Source organism: Apteryx mantelli, chromosome 23 (genome assembly GCF_036417845.1).
Source record: "Apteryx mantelli isolate bAptMan1 chromosome 23, bAptMan1.hap1, whole genome shotgun sequence".
NCBI classification, from domain to species: domain Eukaryota; kingdom Metazoa; phylum Chordata; class Aves; order Apterygiformes; family Apterygidae; genus Apteryx; species Apteryx mantelli.
This window is the reverse complement of record NC_090000.1, coordinates 1,439,278-1,454,195: the sequence shown is the minus strand read 5'-3', so window position 1 is coordinate 1,454,195 and position 14,918 is coordinate 1,439,278. Positions and strand designations below refer to the sequence as shown.

At 42.9% G+C, this 14,918-nt stretch overlaps 1 protein-coding gene across 8 annotated transcripts in view; it reads left to right on the top strand.

Annotated features, from left to right (window-relative positions):
- SIK3 (SIK family kinase 3) overlaps nucleotides 1-14,918 on the top strand; it is a 110,024-nt gene that overhangs the window by 56,569 nt on the left and 38,537 nt on the right. For all 8 annotated transcript variants that reach the window (XM_067309988.1, XM_067309990.1, XM_067309987.1 and 5 more), the window contains exons 3-4: nucleotides 4,068-4,131; nucleotides 14,092-14,253. In XM_067309988.1, coding sequence (XP_067166089.1) covers nucleotides 4,068-4,131; nucleotides 14,092-14,253 — 226 coding nt within the window. The remainder of the gene's footprint in view (nucleotides 1-4,067; nucleotides 4,132-14,091; nucleotides 14,254-14,918) is intronic.

Sequence of the window (14,918 nt, the reverse complement as noted above, 5' to 3'; positions counted from 1 at the left end):
TGAGCTGGCCTCTTGCCGTTGTTTATGGCCATTGCATGCTTTTCAGTTTCCCGGCTGAAACCGGATGTGGGCTCCCCTGCTCAATTTAAGGGAGAGAGCAAACCTCATCTGCTAGCAGGATTGAAAGCATGCTGCTCCCCTGCTCTCTTCCTCCTACCCAGTTGTGCCATGGTCCTGTGGACTTGCTGATCTGCCCCTGCTTTGCTGGAAGGTGATCAACAGAAACAGCAGAGCTGCTTTTGTATGTTGTTTGCAGACTTTCCTCTGGCTTGTTTGGCATTTTTACTCTGCAAACAGAATCCCCAAGGACAGAACCACATGTGTGGGTTGCTCTTTATGCACACATTTGGTGTTGCCCCTCTGACTGCATGATCAAATAGAACAGCAAGGAAGTTGCAACAGGCCAGAGACAAACAGATAGCAGAGAGGTGGGAGCAAAGAAATAAAGGGAACAAACACCTCGGTGAAATGTTAAATGCTGTTTTGGAAGCTGTTGGATTGATGGAAGACTCCCTCCCTAGGCCTTTCTGATACAAGGGCTGAAGCAGTGACTTGCAACCAAAGAGCACCTGAAAGCTCTGTACAAACTCCTCTCTCTTGCTTGCAACCCCAGTTCTGGGAAGCTCCTTCCCAGTATCCTGCCAGAACTGATCACTGACCACCAGCTTTGTGCAGGACAACGTGCCCATTTGATGCAGCAGTAAAATTGTGAGGGCTCGCAATCATAGGCCAAATTGGGACTGGAGAGGACTTATCTCCAAGCTAGCTGGTGGAAGTCAGTTGTTCTTTAGGGTGGGCATGCGAAGTGGAGAAAGGACAGTCCTGGGCCCTTCATCTTGATCTTCAGCTTGGGGAAGTATTATGGTAAGAGACCCATTAAAATGGGTAGTCTGCTGTTTGTGCCTACCTGACCCTGATAGCAGGCACTGGAATGTGGAAACTTGAAATTCTGGGGGAAATATGCCAGTATTCATTCCTTTTGTAATGAGTTATTGGGGTTCACGTATGTATTTTAAGGAAGAAGTTGTCATAACCCTCAATAGAAGTTGCCATTTCCTAGAATCAACTGTTGTCTATTCAAGACTGATCTACTTCTGGTCTGCGCTTGATAGATATAAGTAAATATTTAGACTCCAAAGGGCTAAAACTGAGACAGTAAAAGTGATGGGTAACCGTTTAGCTCTTTTGGCCAAACAGTCTACTGTGAGATGCCCAAGGCAGGCAGTGGAGAATTACGGCATTTTTAAGGCACTTGGGGAACCCTTCTTTGCAAACTGATTCCTTAACGCTTTTTTCTTTCTCTTTCTTTTTTCTTTTTCTTTTTTTTGCCAAAGAACTTGTGCAACCTATTTTATTCTGTCTAAAGCTTCTGATATAATGCTCAACAGATTACATTCATGGCTTGACTTTTCTAAGGTGAGAAAAGAGCACTCGCTGTGGAGCATGTTTCATCTGACTGTTCAAGGTGCTTTCAGTAGCATTTTATTCCTCGGAGTTTTCAAGCTTTTTTTTTTAATAGAAACTATTAAAACCTGGAGTTGGAAACTCAAAGCCTTTCACAGTTTTTCATCAGAAATCTGAATTTGTAGATCATATTTCTTTGAGCTTGTAATACTTAAAAGGTCTAAGTGGAAAAAGGAGAAGGTGTCTGTAGTAACTGAAATAAAACAAGAGATTCTGTTTGTCTGGAGACAGGAATATATTTTAAAAAAAATCTTCTTAAGGCTTTTCTGGACGTGTGGTATTACTGTTGAGTGGGAGCTATCTATCATGTCCTGTGTCAATTGAAAAGAACTGGGGTTCATCTCAGTTATATTCATTTTTTTAACATTCAGAAAAACATCAAACCAGCTGTTTGAGCAGCTCCTGTTGTCCAGGCTAGGCTGGTTTGTGAGGTGTGGGGTTTTTTTCAATATGAAGGCCACATGTTTGAGTCGTAATTCTTAATAAGAACCAGCTATGGTGGGCTCCCAGTGCTTAGTGTCGCTATTGAGCTGGTAGTCCCTTTCATGTTAAAAGAACTTTCACTTGTTTTTGAAACATGCGCTGACAAAAGCCAAAACAAATCAGAATGTTTCCATGCCTTTCCTAAACACCCCCTGTATACAAATCCACCTGTGGGGCCTGAAACCCGAGGTTCAGCCTGAGGTCTCGGACGGGAAACTGACCCTGTTTCTCCATTGACCAAACGGGGCAGCCGGCCCAATGCTGAGCATGGGGACTCGGAGAACCCCCAAGCGTACGCTTGCTGCAAGGCTGGTCTTTGTGCTTGGTCACACGACAGCCGCACTAGGAGCCACCCATACCAGATCTGCAGCCCAGAAGCTGAAAGGAAGGAAAGTAGTATTTGCTGCTTTCTGTATGCAATTGTACATTGTCACCATCTGTCTGTTAAGCAAGCTGTAACCATGTAGTTAAGGCCTGTATTTAGCATGCACTGCCTTGCCCTGTGCTTTTTCCACTTCCAGATCCTGATAGGGATTTTTCTAAAATTGTTCAGGAGTCCTGAGGTGAGTTTGGACAGTAAGTGCCAGGAAAGGTGATAGAACTGTGTTCAGAAATTGGTCACACGCTGCTGAGTCCTGTGCTGTGGCCCTTCCGCAGTACTCTGGGTGCGGTACTGCTTTCTCAGAGGCAGCCTCTCTGTTTCTTTTTCTGCGTAATGTCTCTCCTTCCTTCCTCTGGGATGTGGCAGGGAGCAGAGAATGGGGGTTATTTTCTTGGTTGATTTATCTTTTGAAATTAAGTCCTTTGCTGTCTTCCTCTTCAAGCTCTTAGTTTATGCACACATACAGACACCTGCATGCTCACCAGTCACTGCTCAACCCTTCTCTCCTGCCTCATCCTCTTTTGCTCCCTGTAGTTAACTGGTAGTTGCACCAGGGGAACCTCGCTTTACTTTAGAAGAGCAGCTGCTCCTGCTGCTTTTCTTCATAGCATTTTTTTCCCCCCTCTTGCCCCCTGCCACTGCTTTCCTTGCATAGTCTCTTCTGCATGAATGTCCTGTGCCTGGCCTTGCTCTGCTTCTCGTGAGGAGTGCACAGGTCTGGCTCATCTGTTCACTCCCCAATTCTGGTCACCAGAGGTGGGGGTGTTTGAGCTTTGATGTTAATAACTAAAAGTGAATCACACTAAACTTCTTTGTTTTGGGGGTTCTGAAGGATTAATAGTAACTTACCAAGATTTTGGCTTGTTTCGCATTAGTAGCTTCCCAGTAAGACTTCCACTTAATTGAAGTTCCTGATGACATCCTTAGAATCCCTGTTTGGAAATGTCGTGGTATAGTGTGGGCTGATACTCTCAAGTATCCTCTTCTGTTTGTCCATGTTACCTAGCTGTATCTGATTTGTTTGGGTGAGGTTGCAGAAAAATTTGATGTGCCCTGATCTTTGTCTTTATGGGCTAGTCAATCAGGCTAGATGTGCAGTGGAGCCTTCTGGCCATTTCTAGAATCATTTATAGAAATCATGTCTAATCACTGCCTTTGCATGTTGGAGTGCTGTCACCAAAAATCCTAACAGGCTCTCAAAATGTGTGACACTTACCTGGCTGAAATGGGCAAACTCTCTAAAGGAAAAACCTAGCTCTAGCCCTAGCTAATAGGTCTTGACTCACTTGAAAGTTACTTACTAATTCTGCCAATGTCCCTCTTCCCCACCTTTTGCAATATCGCATTGGTTATTTTAGTTCTTCAGAACAATGATTAGTTTTGAAAGTGAACTAGTTTGGTTACAGCAGCTCTGAAAAGTCTCCCAGGCTTCTGGAAAAGGATGCGACTGGGTAGCAAATGCTAAAGGGAGGCAAGTTGAAGATGAGGAAGGTGCAAGTGAAATGTTGTGTTTAGTTACGGATTTAGTGTTTAAAATTTCCTATTTGATTCATATTTTTCCTCAGTTCCTGTCCATTCCTTTGCATAGGTCTGTAAAGCATGGGAAAGTAATATATATATTTTTTTATTTGATGAAAGCAGTTGCACATGTTAGAAGGTGTAAAATTTTTCAATTAGCTTCATTTCCTTGTGCACAAGGCAGTCTCCTTATCTGTCACTTTTCTGTCCTTGTGTCCAGGTTATGGAGACGGAGAGGATGATTTATCTAGTGACAGAGTATGCTAGTGGAGGGGAAATATTTGGTAAGTACATTTATTGCATTCTTTAATCAGATAATGTACTTGATCAACTTCAGTAAACTGAAAATAGCTGCCCCACTCTCTTGTTTCAGCAGAGGAGATGCCCTTCAGCCTGAGAACTTTCCATTGACAAAAGGGGTAAAGAAATAAATGATACCAACTTGATGGAAAAATAACTTCTGTAACCTCTGTTTCTTCTTTGGGTTTCATTGACAGGTGGTGCTGCTCTTCTTTTATTCTGACTTTGGGATTAAATATGTTGTGAAGTAGTCATCCAGTTGCACTTTAAAGTGGTGTCGAATACTTCACTTCCCAGCAAGTTATATGAAACTTGTTGACTATAGTTGAAAAGTTGGCATTTATTAGTGTCTTTTAAAGAAACAGGCTGTCCTGCTGTTCTATAATATTTTATTCTCAAAACCATGTATTTTCTGATCTTTTTTTATATCTGATGTTACCTTAGCATTTATTAGCTACATCCATTTTAAACTCAGTTGTCTGCTAACAAGGTTCTGTCTGAGTTTTTGTGACCACAGAAGCTGTTCTTTAAAGAAAAATTACTATCTGTGCAGCCCAACTGCAAGATCCATTAACTGATCTTGATCATGGCCATAAAATAATAAGAAAATTCATAGAAATAGAAGTTTACTTGCACATCAGAATTTTATGCCAGGTGACAGAGTCAGAATTTTGCAAGATTGATCTTTACTAGCTTAGCTAATATGAGCCTCAGAGAAGGGGGAAAATCCTCGTGAGCTTTGTTTGGGAAAACCAGTGCTTGAAACAAGCTGGCTTTAAGTCTACTTCTGGCAATGTCACTCTGCCCCGTTGTGAGGACAGATGCATATGGCCTGTCAGCTAAATGGAAATACTCTTTTTGTCCTGTTAAGTCATTGCAGAAATTTCACTTTTGATGTCAATGTGCAGTGCTTCTGACTGTGCTGGGAGAGAGGCTGAGTTGTAATAAAAGATGAAGCTCTTAGTGATGCAAGAATAGTCCCAAATTAAGGAAAATATGGTTAAAGTCAGATTCAGCTGAAAAGTGCTGGTTTTCAAATAAAAGCTGCTCGGTGGCACTGAAGCTTGATGAACTCTCTCTTTCCCTAGTGCTACTTGCATTTGGTTTCTGGAAGATGTTTGTGCACAAGCATGTATCCCTTTCATAGTAGGTATATGGGGCAGATCTTGCACACGATTGCTCTGAGGACTGGTTGTGCACAGAAATGAACTCCCTTCTGAACTCCCTGCCGAAATAGCAGTGCTTTGGATAGGAGGTGAAATTGTCTGGTCTGGTTTAATACCAGCATCTTTTTGGAAGTGAGAGGATTAACTCAGCTGTCTCAGGGATCATGAGGCTTCGCATTTGAAGCTGTGAGTTATGGGAACAAGATCTAACATATAAGCAATACCTGCTGTGTTTGAATTGTCTTGGGGGAAAGCAGTTAATTCAGTTAAGAGGATACAAAAACTGGCGACAGTCCTACTTTGATCTTTATCCAATGACTGCCAAGTCTTTCATAAAGGTTCAATGATTGTATCTCTGTAAGAGCCTCGAGGTGCAAGTGGGTGATCTGCTTTAGATGGGTGTTTGAGGCGGAGATGCTGAATGGATTACTTTGACCTTAGCACGTGAGACACCAGTGTTGTCACAGTCTAGACCTCCTTTCAGCCTTATTATTTCCTTTGAGAAACACAAAACATGTATCCAAGTGCCTAACATCTAATATAAATTGCAGCCGAAAGGCTTCTTTAAGAAAATGAATGTAATCCAGTAACAGTTCTTAAGTACCTTTGCACTTAGGTGTCATGCTTTGCTTCTCAACATTGTCCATGTTGTTTGGATTCCTCCTTCTCTGAGAAAGTTGCAGTTGAAGGAAGCAAGTGGCAGCTGATGTTTGGAAAGTGGTGAAAAACCTGAGTTCATCCAGCTGAGTTTTCCAGTTACTTCCTCAAAAATTAATTACAGTGCTGGATGCTCAACAATTCTGAAGGCTTGTGAAATTCATTTTGTGTTGTGTAGCAAGTCGTAATTGCAACAAAAGCACTTTAATGTGTATTAGATGCTGCTAGTGCAGTTGTGAGACAGAGCTTGTGTGGGGATAACTGAGAAAAGTATAAATCACTTTTTAGTTTTTCTCTCTTCTGTTGAGTTTGGCAGGGACAGCACTTTTTTTTTTTAATCCAGAACTATGTGCAAGCTCATATACAAAGTTGGAATGAATTCTGTTGGTTACAAAAATAGCCTCATACATGAGTTGAGATGAAAATCTAATTACTTTCTAAAATATTTTATGCTGTAGTAAATTCAGCTCATTAGAATGGCTAATCTGCATTATACTGCCCAGCATTTTGTCCTCGTTCATAGCTGGGAGCAGCTAGTCCAAACACTGCCGGTTATGTAATAGCCAGGACTTTTCTTACGGATCGTAGCTAGGCGATTCGGCCTCCGCTAGCATGTTCTGAGAGTCTTCGGGCACCGCGCGAGGCCCAGCAAGCCGCAGCTTTGGTGCAGCGAGGGGGAAGCTAGAGGCTCAGCTTCTGGTAATCACAGGGCTTCCTGAGTGGCCATTAATACTTTGTTCTAACAGCGGAAGCAGCTTATTGGGAGGAAACAGCAACCCATTTTGGAAATATTTCCTTACAGTCGTTAGCATCTCTAATGCTGAAGAATCTCACGTCCTCAGGTTGTTGAGGGAAAGTCTTGTTGCAGTGCAGGCCCTGCTACGGACCCTTCGTGCTCTTCTGTACTGTGGTGCAGAGGATGGATGCTCAAACTTACTTCTGAAGATAAAATTTTAGCAGAGTATTCCTTCAACTCAGTATCTGTCCCTTTTATGGCAGGCATGTTAGGAATCGCTAGACTTGCTGCGAATGGGGCCAGAGGAGTTTTCCTTTACCCAGCAGCTGTGGCAGTAGCTGCTAGGGGCATATATAAAAGTGCAGGTACTGTGAAGGGTGGTGTCTTTTGGTGAAGGGAAAAGGTTGCACTTACACCATGGTAAAGTGACTTCTAACTCTGCCAAGATCTGTGGGTAAGCAGGCCTGGAAAGGTGCTACGCTCGCAGCCCTGAAGCGTTTTCAAGCTGAGCTTCTCACCTGGTGGCCATCTGAGCAGAATAATTTGTACAAACGCACGCACGTGTGCACACACATGCACAGCATGGCAAAACTTGCAGCGGGGTCAAGGGTGCCTCAGTGAAAATCTCACTAACCATCCTGTTGTCTGCTGCTGTTACTGGGCACTGGTGAATGTCTTATCTGTTTTGCTTGATTCTGTCTGAATGATGTTTCTGCGTGACCTAGGTTTTAAAGTGAAATTGTAGTGCTGAGCTGCAAAAGGTGTGTGTGAGGGGCCTGACAACCAGGATTTTCTGTATGCTAAACGCTTGATATAAGACTACCTTGTATGATTTGAGTTATTGCATTACACTTCTGCGCGCTGCAAGTCTTTGTCTGAGGTGAATCTAAGCTGTTTTCTCTAAAGCTTTGAAAAAAAGCTTTCAGAGGCTTAAACTTTGTAGTTCTAAATATTATGGAAGAATGAATATAGGAGGGAATTTTCAGCTGAAAAAAACAATAGTTTATGTAAATGATCAAGGTTTAAAGAACATCAGTCAGTGTTGGACACTTGACTTTCTTGTCCCTTGTTAGTTTGAGCTCTGCAGGCCTTCCTTGCTTAGCAGCTAGGAGAGCTTTAGGACCTGTTTATCTGAATTTATAGTTAAAGGTCTGTGGCAGGGCTGATAACTCCTTTAGTGGCTAAGCTGTGCTCTTAGTGTCTTTGATCCATCTGTTATTGGAAACATGTCTTGATAATTCACTTTGTTTGCATAGCAGTGCATGGGGATAAGGGAAAAGACTTGCTTTTGGTTGTGCTGTTAGGTTAAGCAGTGAAATGTAAATTGTTATTTTTGTCCCTCTACACATTTTGCATGTGGTTGGGTTGTTGGCTTGATATTGTGAACAAATAAATGTCTCCTTTTAAACATAGGATGCTCTTTGTTCCAAGTCTCTCGAACGTCCTTTTTTGGAGGTCAAATAGAGCATAGTCTAAAATGATGTTTTGATTTCAGCTGTTTACTATATGAATGTGGCAAGTAATCTGCAGTCCACATTGACAAAAATACAGGTATTTGGTTCATTAGCATATATTCTCAGAAAACTTGAGAAAATTATCTTCTGGTCAATACGTAGCCCTTAGAATATATTTTTGTGATCTGTATGTCTTGATGTATCTTAATAAGGTAATATCACCTTCGTAATTTTTAAAAAAAGTTTAAAAGTTTAATTGAAGCCCAGAAGAGACAGTGACATTTCCAAGTCAGGCTGCAGAGGTATTGGCAATTACCTGAAAATCTAGTCCGTAGCTTTGCATCCAGTGCACTTGTCCACTGGACCTCCCCTTCTGTGTTAGAAAACTTGTAAAATGTTGAAGTTTCTCAGGACTGCTTGGCTGGTCCGAGTTCTCAGTTAACTGTCCTGACAGCGGGAGGCTGACTAATGATGCTTCATTCGGCAGCTGAGGTATCTTCTTGTCTACGTGTTCTAGGAAATGTTTTCCCTATCTCCTCCTCCCCTACAGAAAACCAGAAAGGTTCTTTGGCCCTGTTGGATGCTGCTTCTGTGCAATCACACGGCTGAGTTTGCCTGTTTAAAAAATTTTTTTTCTAGCATTTCACATCTGGAACTGTGCATGAGAAGTGCTCTAAATGGAGCTGAAATGGGGAGAGCTGAAGTGGAGCGGTATTGGTCCAGGCCTGAGTATCCATCAGCTCTTGAATGAAACTGCTGAGGAACGCCGGTTTGCGAAGGAAGGAGCCGCCCCGCAGCAGGGCGTAGGCGCAAGAGCCGTGCCTGCAACGCCATCCAGCACCGTAACAACCTGTAAAAGGAGCCCTTCCCTCTGTGAGAAGCTTACGCTGAGCCGCTGTATGACGAAAGAGCTCTCGCTGAAGCGTTGTGTGCACTGATGGGCGCCCCTCGGCCTTGTCAGGGAGGGAGGCTGACGGCAGGCGCTGGTCTGGTACCTGGCCGGGGACTCAGGGACACGGGCTGTAGCTGCGGCTCTAACGCTAAGCTCGGCACATCTGCAGTCTCTGAGCCTTTCTCCTCCGTTTACTTCTGCTCGCTAATGACATCAGCTTTCTGAGTATGAATTGTACAGGCATGTTAAACAAAACAGTACCAGTCACTGGAAGGTCAGTCTGCTTCTAAGATCGCAAAGTCACCAAATATGCTGCAAGTTTGACTTAAACACTACATGGAAGAGGTGTGAAGCTTAAGTAGCGTTTGTTGCCCATCTAGGGGGGAAAAAAAAGCGCAAGGAGTCTGTCCAGGGGTTGGAAGTGGAAGCTGCTGTGTATCAGTCCTGTGCCTTTATCAGGAGATGCTTTTCCTTCTCTGTAGGATTTCACTGCTTTTTCTGTTTTGTTTGTTTGTTTTGGTAATGCAGAGAGAAGCATCAGGTTCTTTGTGTGGTTTTGGAGAGCAATGACAGATGTTTTTAAGGACTTGAAATCATGCATTCTCTGCTCTCAGGAAAGCGAGCAACTCTGTACGCCACCTTAGATTCAGAAGAGTGTGTTGACAGAAGCGTTTAATGCGTATGACTCAGCGGCTGGAGTCGGTGCTTCTGCATTTGGTGCTCTTGAGACCAGCACGCTGGTCGCCTAGCTGAACATTCAGGTCATCTCCGTAACCTCCCTTGCATGAGAGGTTTGTGCAGACTAAGCTTGCAATAGTTAATTTTGGAATACAGTTGCCCTTGGTGGTATGTGAAGTATTCTGTAGCTTCATTGTTTCTGTCCTTCCTCTGGAGCTTGTGCAGAAATGTCAGCGTTCTGCAAATGCTGTGCCTACGTGCAGAGCTTGGGGACGGGCCTCCACTCCGGATTTCTTCATTAAATGTGAAATTTCACATCTGAGCTGAAGAGATTTTTTTTTTTTTGCAGTCTAAGCAAGACTAATGAAAGGGGCAGCAGTGTTTCTGAGTGAGCGGGCATCTGGCAGGGTCGCCTTTGCAAACAAAGCTCTGCAACGTGCATTAAACCAAAGGGTGTGTTTTGCTGCCTGTGCTGAGGGACAGAGCTGAGAACCAGCCCTGGTTGTGCTGAAAACCTGGGTGGGAAAAGGTGATAGTGGGCAACAGAAAGGCAGCTGACGGGGAGGACGGGGAGCCGTGAAGGGGGCTGCGTTTCGTACAGTGCCGTAATCCTTTCAGACCTTTAAAGTGACGCTTCCTGGTGGACTGGCCGCAAGGAAGTAAATGAATAGTTTGAGAACTCAATGTGGTCATTTTACATCAGTAGTGCAATAGAGTGTTTTTCCCTTTCTAGGGTATTTCTTGAGTTTTTTTCTGACAGAAATTGTATATTTCTGTCCTTCTTGAATGTTTTTGTCCTTCTTGAATGTTTTTGTCCTTCTTGAATGTTTTTGTCCTTCTTGAATGTTTTTGTCCTTTTAATTTATATTTGAACCTGGATAGAACAAAAATACACTTGTGAGAGCCTTGTAGAAATATGCCTGCTGGAATAGCTGGACTTGATTTCTTGTTGGCAGTAGTGAAAGATGTAAGAGTGGTTTTTTTTTAATATATTTTCTTTACGTTGAGAGATTTGGATCTTGTGCTTTGTTTTAAGAGTGCTTACTACATCAGCAGGTTGTGTTCCCAGTCTCGAGAAGATTAAAAAATGTGAATGACCTTGACTTGTTTAGGAACCAATCTAGTGTCTATTAATCGCTAGCAAAGTTTAAATTGGAGCAGGCCCTTGCTTAACTCTGCTCATCAGTGTCACAACCTGTTTGAGTAAAAGATTTATGACCATGTGCAGGACTTGGTGAAATATGATGGGACTATTTGTGATAATAAGTTTGGCTTTTATTAGCAAGTGCATTAAGAGTCGCATTGGAATTGGTGATGGATTACCTTCCCCAGCCCCGGTTCAGATTTGCTCATGGAATCCATTTCTCTGAATAAAACTTAATTGACAAGTTTTTGAAAAACAACTTCACTCTTGCACAACATTAGTAGTCAAGCCTAGAGAAGTAGGTTGCTGTTCAATCAGAGCAAGCAGAACTGCTTTGATGTATTTTGGTAATTAGTATTTACTGCAGATCAATTATGTCACAGGTATTTTAATTAATGGGTGGCTGGGAAAAATACAACCACCTGATGAGAAACCTTCAGAAGTGATTTATTTTCATCATTTTTGAGAATAGATATCTCTATCAAGCTCTCCAGTCCAAATAGAGTTTACGAAGTGAAATAAACTGAAGTGATTTGTTTTTAGCTAGAAGTCTGAGGTCAAATCCATGGCCCAGCTGAGAAGTAATAGTGTTGTGAAATGGGCAAGGAGGTAATGTTGCACATTAAATTTAATCTTCAGTTGGTTCTCGGGGTATCATTACAGTGGGTTGCTGACTTGCACCTGTTTTGGGGTTGCCGTATGAATATGAAGCCTTCCTCTGGCTTCTCTCTCTCTCTCCCTCTCCTTCCCCCCCTTTTTTTTGGGAGGGGGGAGCAGGTGCTGCAAGTATCTTTGTATCCCCTGAAGATTTCCTTCAGAACTGCTGTCTTGAAGGCATCTGAGTAAAGCTGAATGTCTGCCTTCTCGTATGAAATGCATAGACGCAGGCGGAAGGGAAGAAAAAACCGATTGGGCTTTTGTTTGCAGGTGCCTTTGTTAATCTGCCCTGTGACTTGATTTCCAGCTGCAGTGTGGCGCAGGACGCTGTGTAATTAACCTGGAGGAGGTGAAGGACGGGTGATGTGTACTTCACTGCCGTGCTTTCAAATTGCTTTCACCCAAGGAAGTCTACTTAACAAACAGGAGCTAGTGAATTAACTCCCCAAATGGTGATGTTCCTCGCGCTTGGTGGCAAGAGTGTGCTTTCAAGAGGCAGCCTGGATGATTGACCTTTAGCCTAGGTTTTTCTGTTTGTAGTGGTGGCTGCTGTCCAATTTTTAAAAATCTCATTGTCATCTACAAAACCCATGGAATAGACGTGCTGTCTCTCACCCGCTCCAGCACATGCTTTTATTAGAGAGGAGAGGGGTTGTGCAAACCTCTCTCTGAAGTTCTTTCCGCCTGTTAGGGAAACTTGGCTGCTCTCCCAGCGCTGCATGTGGGTCAGGATATGTGGTTACTGTGGGCTCTCCAGAACACTTGACAGGTTTCTCCTGCTTTTTTTGTAGCCCTGTCCCTCAACTTCATAATCTCACAAATTGCGGTTCCTAGCTACGTCTGTTATCATGCTACATCATCTTTAGCTAGAGACTGGCTTATGGAGCAGAGAGATATTAAGAAAGTGTGATAATCGTATTTCATAATTCAACTGCCGATGACTCTCTTTTGTTTTGCTTTTTTATGCTAAAGCAAATCCCATCTCATTGCCAGGGACAAGAGACTCCCGGTGCAGTTTTGCTGCCTGTGCTGATTGTGCTTCAGGGGAGGGGTATGCTTTTCCTCCTCCTTCCTGTCCCATTTTTTTACTGCCTGTCTCCAGCCTTTTCATCCTAACTTGCAGGAAAGCATGAATAGTAGTTTGCTAAGCCTTTGACGCTGGAATTGTTTGGCAACTGAAGTGGCCTCTGCAAGATCTGAGACCTGCTGAGGAGTTTGAAATAGTTCCTCTTCAACCAAGTCTTTTTTTTATTATTATTATTTTTTTAAGAAGCCTTATTTTTAATAATCTAGTGCTTTCAAGTTTTAAATGGATTAATTTAAGTTGGATTGCTGTTTTACACTTTCCTTTGTGACCTGCTAAGTCAGGTGGAGGCTTGTCATGTCCATGTTTGAAAGGATGACTTTCAAGGAAAGCCCAACTGGCAACAGATAGTACATTTGAGTGAGAATAGAGATTTTCAGCAAAATATTTTAGAGTACTTGGGTTTTCTTCATAGAGGTAAGTTTCATTTTTATAACAATGTGTTACAGAAAAAAAATACCATTCTATGGCAAATACACTTTTTGCACCAAAACAGTAGCAAATAGCAGGAGACTGAGTATAACTGTTAAGAATTCCTGCAGATATGTGTTGAAGTGTGTGTGGTGATTTCCTTTTGTTGCATTGCAGAAGTAAAAATGTTCCTGAAACTGCACTTTTATACTGATATGCAGCATTTATAATGGGAGCTTTAGGAATATCTAGGCTGGATCTCACCCAAGGTGTACTTTGTAGAGTGACCCGTGTCTGCTAGAAGCAACTACAGTGAGTGTCAGAAGTAAATGTAAAAACGCTGTTGGAGTGGAGCTGCCATAAACTCTGCTTGAGCATACTAGGGCTTCACCCTGATCTGGTAATGACTGGCTTTGACTTGAAGCAGGATGATTTTAAATACTTTCTGCAACTGTAATGTGTTTTAGCTATAGAGTGTGAGGTGCCAAAGACTAAAAGTCCTCCTCAAAAAACAGAGGGGAGGCTGGGATGGCATATGGCTGTGAACTTGCACCTTTCACTGTCTAGATAATATGGAATGAGGCTCAGTATTTTGCTTAAGGAAAAGGCTGAAAAAGATTTTAAAACATTAGACTCATCACAAAACACAGTTCTCATTTTCCAGCCAGCGTACCAGCTGTTCCCTACATCAAGGAAGGTGTATAATTCTGAAGCCTTTCACTTGACTTGGAGGCAGCCTAAATAACAGTCAGTGTGGCTGTATGCGGGAGTCCTTTCCAATGTAGCTTCAGGTCTTAAATCGTTTGCAATCAGCTAGAGTCAGGAATTGGCCCCAGAGCACTGTGACGTTTGCTGGATGGCCTGTTCTCTCTCTCCTTTCTTCCTTGTGTGTGCGTGCATGTACGTGAAAGCAGGTGACATTATCCCAGCAGGAACCTGGAAAACACAGCAGTTACCTGCCTCTCTTTGTGTCTGCAGCATTTGCCGCAAGCGTGTGAGAAGCCCTTATCCTGGTTGCATTCCCTGTGTGAGTAACCACTTTGTTCTTTACTTTGTTCCTTACAGATCACTTGGTAGCGCATGGACGCATGGCAGAGAAGGAAGCTCGGAGAAAGTTCAAGCAAATAGTGGCTGCTGTCAACTTTTGTCACTGTCGTAACATAGTTCACAGAGATTTGAAGGCAGAAAATCTACTTTTGGATGCTAACCTTAACATCAAAATAGCAGGTGAGCTAAGACTAGCAGTGTGGGAGGAAGGCAGCTGCTTTCAGAAGTTGATAAATGTAGGCATTGGCTGCTTCCAGGTATTCAGAAAGAAGGAAATGCAGTGCAGCTAAAGGAAGCTTTGGATTTCTGTGTGGCCTGCTGCCCAGAGCTGACACTGACAGGTTGTAGCAAGGTGATTTATATCTCCCTTGAAGTAGTGCAAAATAAAAGAAAGAAAAGCAGGTTTGGCTTTGTATGTAAATTTGGGGGTATAGCTACTGCAGATTTCCTATACACCAGATAATGGGCAAGACAAATACTAAAAATTGACCTTGCTTTGAGTCCTGCTGCCAGTTTAGGATTTCTCTGAAGCAGGTCAGATTAAGTAAGAGAGAAAGAATGGAAAAGTAAGGGTAACAAAGCTTATGGTAGAGAAGTGAAGGGGAAATAGCTGTCTTGGCGTAATTTCACTGTTGCTCCCTGACAGAGCAAGAGAACAACCCCAGTGCTTTGGGTGTTTTATTCATCACAGGGGGAGAAGCTGAAGTTGTTATAAAACAGGCCCTTAGTCTGTGCCCAGCACTTCACCGGACAGTGCAGGTATTTTTTTTGCTAATAACTGCCCTTCCAAAAAGCCTGCATCCTGGGCAGTTTCTAGCCCGACCTGGCACAGGCCTGCATGTCTG